We start from the raw sequence: 6,000 nt of genomic DNA, 5'->3' as shown, positions 1-6,000 counted from the left end.
AACATGGCTTGACCCCCTCACTCTCTAAGTAGAATCCCTGAGCCCAAGATACCCTTCTCCTCTTCTGCGTCTCCTGCTAAAGGGGTCAGTCCAGACCTGATCGCTTCTCATACACTCCTGAGTCTGTGCGTATCTTTCTTTACAGCCTTGGCTGTAGAACAAGTGTTCAGCTTGTCCTCAAGTGAATTTGGCGAGAGTTGCTTTTTATTTTTGGTAATTTTGATGTTTTCGTGAGGATTCTCCCACTCTGCCATCTTGATCTCCTCTACCCTGAGATCCTCTTAATTGCCATTAACAAGAATTTCGGCCTCTTCAATCCCAGAATCAAGGTGAGCAGTGACAGGGAAGAGCAGGGAGGGTGAGCTTCTCTGTCTGCACGTCTAATAAAGGATCCCAGACGCAAACCCAAAGACCTTTCTGGTCACCATCATCCTCACTTCATCCACCCCCCTGGCCACGCATCTTGAGAGGCTGTCTGTGTTTGCTGTGTCTAGTTCCTTACCTCTCATCTCTCCATCAGAACTGCTCTCTGAGTTATGAACAAAGTCCTCACTATTAAATCCATTCAATCTTTTAGTGCTTGGTCTTTCAGCATCATCAGACCTACCACCCACTTCCTCCCTCCAGAACGCTCTCTGCCCACGTTAGTCGGGGTGGCAGGCAGGGGTAACTGTGCTCAGCTGTAAGGGCCTAAGCAGCTCCTACCAAGGGGCAGAGTCCTACCACGAAACAGGAGGGCACAACTGGGGCTGCTGGCGAGAGCGGCAGTGACCAGCATCTTCTCCTTGGCTCCATGGGCCCGCTTGCCCAGTTTTCCTCTCATCTCCCTTGGTCCTCCCAGGCTTCTCTACTCTTCTCTACTTCCCTGGGCTGCTTCTCTACCCAGCCTACACTCTGTCTTCCCCGAGATGGTGTCTTCTTGTCTCCCTCTTCCACCTCCACTGGATCACCTCATGTGGGAGCATAGTTTCTTGAAGCTCTTAAAATTCCAGGACTGGCCCCACACACCTGACGGCCTCCTGGGCTTGCTTGGCTGTCCCTCTAGCTGGTCCCAACCACGGCCTTCCTTGCACAGCAGCCCTGTGGCACAGCTGGACTCTACCCTCTTGCTTCTTTCCCTGTCTGAGGGCCTGAGGTCCTTCATGTGGGTGGTGTCTCTGGGCTGGAGCTGAGGAGAGTGAAGCCAGACAGTCCAGCTGTGCAACTTCAGACTCTCTCTGCTCCCCTAGGACATCTTGACCACTCGCCCCTTCACCAAGTTCTCCCACTGGAGCAGCAGCAACACCTTCTTCCACATCACCACTGGGAACCTAGTACACGGGAGCAAACTCCTCTGTGAAACATCACCGGTGAGACCACTTCATTCCAGGCCTGGGGGGCTCCCTAGCCCCACTCGCAGCTTCAGCCATCCTCCCAGCCCCCACATCACAGCCGAAGTGTGCAGCTTAGCCTGCGGTCAGGGTCAAGTTGGACCTAAGGTTAGATCCAACTGGGGTGGGAGCTTAATCTAGAGCTGAGGAACACATTACCCACTCAGGAACTATGTCCCAGTGTCTTTAATATTTAGAGACTGAGCCTTTGGTCATTGAAGTCAACTGCACAGCCATTAGCAATGAGGCCTCCTGGACTGAGCTCAGTTGGTACAGCCTTTTTGATCACTCCTGGAGGCAGGCATTCAGGATTTGAGGGACCCACAAACTAGCACCTTAATGCGGGGTCACAACAACTTAAAATCCTAGAATATGGGTGGATGAATCCATACCTTCAGCTGCTGGCTGGGGAGGCTGAGCCCAGGGGCAGGGCAGGATTTTTCTTTGTCCAGGCTTCTGTCCACTGCAGTTTCTTGGGAGCTGTCTCTGTTCTGGATCTGAGTGGATGGCAGTGTCCTTCTCGGTGCTCTGTTTATCTTCTTGCTGCTGTTTTCAGAGCTACAAGATGGATGACCTCCCAGCTCCCTATATTAGCCAGATGCTCACAGCCGTGAGCAAACAGTGGGGCTCCAGGAATGGCGAGGGAACAGTGGGAAGGTGGTTCTGGCCCCTGCCTGCTCTCTAGGCAGCAGCTGGCTCAGGACCATCAGCAACCTCTGCAGCAGGAGGAAGACCCTGACTACCCAGGCAGGGAGGTTGGGCTGGCTGGCCACCATGACAGTATCACCGTGGCCTCTGACCCTTCTTCCAGTGAGGTGGCCTTGCCAGGAGGCAGAACTCCCTCCATTCACCCTGAAGCACCTGGTTGGCTCTAGTCCTGGCTTATTATGACCTTGCCATTATAAGAGCCTGTGCTCCTCGGATGTCATTCATAACTCAGACTAGTCCTACCATGTGACCTCTTTTGACTTTCTGTGCATGGCCTGGAACCATAACCAAGAGGACGACCTAATTCTCCATGCTGGAACAATCAAACCAAGATTATCCTGAAACCTAAGAGACTGGCTTAATTCCCCAAACTCCAGGAGCCTCAGCTGGTGTGAAGGAGACAGAACTCTTTTACATATAACAGTGTGAGTGCTGAGCCGCTGCTTAAATCTCCCTTGATGATTTCAGACGTAAAGCCTGTGTTTATCTTCTGGCCCTGTCTTTGCTGGCGGGAATGGGGACGGGGTATTGTTTGGGGCCAGGACAGGGTCCTGTGGTGAGTGATCTATATAAGTATCTCTGCGTCCTGCAAGTGCAGGGTCAAGCTAGTCAGGGATTGGGGGCTAGGGAGCCTGAGCCCACAGTGTGCTTGAAAGGGGCTTAAAGGGATGGGCTGGGACTAGGGCAGGATGGGCAGGGCAATGCTGGATGTCATCCTGGGAGGTGGAGACCTACGTGTGGTTGGCTGGAGATCCAGAAGGGGAACCAGCTTCTGTGCCTTACCTAGGGCCAGTGGATCCAGAGTGGTGCTTGAATCCTGCCAGAAATATCTCCTTAGTCAATCAAGAAACCTCCAAGAAGCCCAGAACCTCCCAGAACTGTGCTGCCTGGGGTTAAATCCTTATGTCCAGTGGGCGCCTGTAAAATATTACTTTGTGACCAGGATGGAACACCCAAGTTTGGACATGACCTGGGCAGGTCTTGGGTGGGGTCTTCAGACAGAGAAGGTGTGATGTGGGGTGGGACATCCCTGTGGACTGTGGCTAGGCTGAGAGCCTGGAGAGGTGAGGGGAGAATCCTCTTGCCTCTGGCATGTTAGGGATCTGTCCTCAAGGCCCCTGATACTTCAGCACAGCCAGCCTAGCTCACTTGCCCTCAAATGCACAAGCATCTGGGGTCACCTGCATGTAGGTGACAAACCACTCCACAGGGAGTGCTATTCCTGGTCTCCAGATGCCTGCATGGGACGGGGAGGGGCTGTTGCTGAAACAAAGTCCCCAAACCACACAGCCCTGCTTTCTGGGATGACAATGAGGCCATCTGAGGCAGCCCTGCCCCACCAATGTTTACAGGACTCCACAGTCAGCCCAGGGAAGGGGCTGTGGTGTCTGCCCCTGCCCATCACCATATACATGGGAACATGAGCCCTGGACAAGGAGGTGAGTAGTGATGGTCACACAATAGAACATAACTTCCTGCTTCCAACACAGGGTTCTCAGCTCGAGTTTCCCTTCAAGGTCAAAAGCCACTGGATGGACATGGGAGTATGCCCATCACCCCACTGGAGAATCAGCCAGCAACAAGCTATGAGGAAGCACCCCACGCACACTGTATGACAGGATGTGCGAGTGGGGTGAGATCTTTGCCCCCGCTCATACCCATGCCACCTCTCCTTCTCTGACTCTGGAGGGCATCATGCTGGCACTCCTCCCTTGTCTTTGTCAGCCTGAGTGACCACAGAGGGCCCCAAAGATTGTATCAATTTCCTACTCAGTTCCTAAGAGGCTGCCTTTATTTATAGGCTGATGTTCACCACAGCCACTCCTTTAGCGGGGAATATTATGAAGGGTTAGGATGAGACAGATCCTCTGACACCTGGAGAACAACCAGCTCCAACTCCACAATCACACTCTTTCCCCTCTGCTCATCCCCTGGAGAGGAAAGGCGAGACCAGAGTGGTTTTCCTGAGAGCCTTCTTGGCTCCTCCGCACACCTTTCCTGATCTCTCTCTACCATCAGGTCATCCTAGGCACAGAGAGGGAGAAAAAGGAGAAGGAGGCAAGTTGTGGCTAATTATTCTTTGAAGACAGCCCAGTAGGGGGATAAGGACATGCTGGGTGTGGTGGAAACCATCATAAAAGAGGATTACTGGGGGGAGTCAATGGCAGGGGGCCTTTCAGGTTACATTTCAGGAGGAGGCTTCTCCACGAAGGGAACTGTAGGTTCATTTGCCTCCAAGGTAAGCAATACAGTTTGGAGGGTGGCCTCTCTGTTGGCTTCTGAAGTGGGTGCTTGGATGGGTTCAAAGGCTGGCTCAGTGGGCACTAGTTGTCCAACATCATCTGTGGGATACACGGTTGGTGCAGTGGTTTCATTGACAACCTCTGATATAATGACTTCAGAGTCACTCTTGGTTAAAAGTCCAGGTATTTCCACAACTTCCAAAACTTCATCATGGAGGCTTGTACTTGGAGTTTCTGTGGGATAGAAAAGAAACCAACACATATTCTTTCAAAGTCGCTTCTCCAATCTTTGCCTGTCATGTGACAGAATCCTAGTCATCTTTAAAATGTCAGCTCCTCACTTACCATTTTAGATTCTTTTCCCCCTAGTTCTCCTCCCTATCCAGCCTTTGGGCAGACTTTGCTATGGTCCTCAGTTTATCAAGGTGCTTGAGTTTAAGGGTCTATTGTGTGAGGTTCTCATTCAAATGGGAGCACTCGGAAGGGTGAAATCAACATTTGCTTAAAGTTCATGGATTTCATAACCACTGCTTCCAAAGCAGCTTGAATAGAAAAATGAACACATCCTCCATTAGAATGGGAGCTTTTTAAGGACAGAGACTTTGTCTTGCTTGCCACCCCATATACAGTGCTCAGGAGTAACATAGTAATTGCTCAGAAAATAGTTTTTATTTTTTTCAAACTTAACAGTAGAAAAAATAGATGATGGAGACTTTTTCCAGTAATGCAGCTAGGAAATGGACTCTTATCAAAGACAAATTTGAAACTGGATACTGTACGAAATCAAGAAGAAATCCTAAATTTATCTAAGAATTTATAATATAATGAGGAACAGTAGAGCTGAAATCTATAAGAGAGTGAAAATCCAAAGCAGCCAGTCCAGAATCCAGTTATTTTTGCCCTGAGTGTAATTTCACTCTTGAAGAAACAGCTGCATACATGAGCTTTATTTCTTTGTCAGCTTCATAGAAAGAAGGGGATTTTTATAATGCTTGAATTGAATTTGTAACTCAATTCCATGATATCCAATATCTACAATATTGAATTTTTAAATTCATTTATGTGTTATTTTGCTCCGTTTATCTAGGTCTTCGTTTTCCTCATTAAACTTTTTGAGGTCTACAATGAACAATCATCTACCTTTGTAAGAGCTTACAATAATTTCCTAAGATTCCTAGTCAATGTTTTATGCTGTTATCAGTTCAATTTCAGTCTCTAGGTTGTGTCTGACTCTTTGCAACCCCATGGACTGCAGCACACCAGGCTTCTCTGTCCATCCCAACTTCTGGAGCTTACTCAAACTCATATCCATTGAGTCAGTGATACCATCCAACCATCTCATCCTCTGTTGTCCCCTTCTCCTCCTGCCTTCAGTCTTTCCCAGCATCAGGGTCTTTTCCAATGAGTCAGTTTTTCGCATCAGGTGGCCAAAGTATTGGAGCTCCAGCCTCAGCATCAGTCCTTCCAATGAATATTCAGGACTGATTTCTTTTAGGATTGACTGGTTTGATCTCCTTACAGTCCAAGGGACTCTCAAGAGTCTTATCTAACACCATAGTTCAAAAAGCATCAATTATTCAGTGCTCAGCTTTTTTATGGTCCAACTCTCACATCCATACGTGACTACTGGAAAAAGCATAGCTTTGACTAGACAGACCTTTGTCAGAATTTATAACTTG

At 49.2% G+C, this 6,000-nt stretch overlaps 1 protein-coding gene across 1 annotated transcript in view; it reads right to left on the bottom strand.

The window, feature by feature from the left end:
• Nucleotides 1-980: 980 nt before the first annotated feature.
• The window catches only part of LOC101117804 (glycerophosphodiester phosphodiesterase domain-containing protein 4-like), a 112,347-nt gene continuing 107,327 nt past the window's right edge, over nucleotides 981-6,000 (bottom strand). The window contains exons 16-18 of the mRNA XM_027960074.2: nucleotides 4,264-4,555; nucleotides 1,763-1,955; nucleotides 981-1,310 (exon numbers count right to left, since the gene is read on the bottom strand). Of these exons, the coding sequence (XP_027815875.2) occupies nucleotides 981-1,310; nucleotides 1,763-1,955; nucleotides 4,264-4,555 (815 nt within the window). The remainder of the gene's footprint in view (nucleotides 1,311-1,762; nucleotides 1,956-4,263; nucleotides 4,556-6,000) is intronic.

This window comes from Ovis aries, chromosome 21 (genome assembly GCF_016772045.2).
Source record: "Ovis aries strain OAR_USU_Benz2616 breed Rambouillet chromosome 21, ARS-UI_Ramb_v3.0, whole genome shotgun sequence".
Lineage (NCBI taxonomy): Eukaryota > Metazoa > Chordata > Mammalia > Artiodactyla > Bovidae > Ovis > Ovis aries.
The sequence above is the reverse complement of the archived record's forward strand: the minus strand, read 5'-3'. Positions and strand labels throughout refer to the sequence as shown.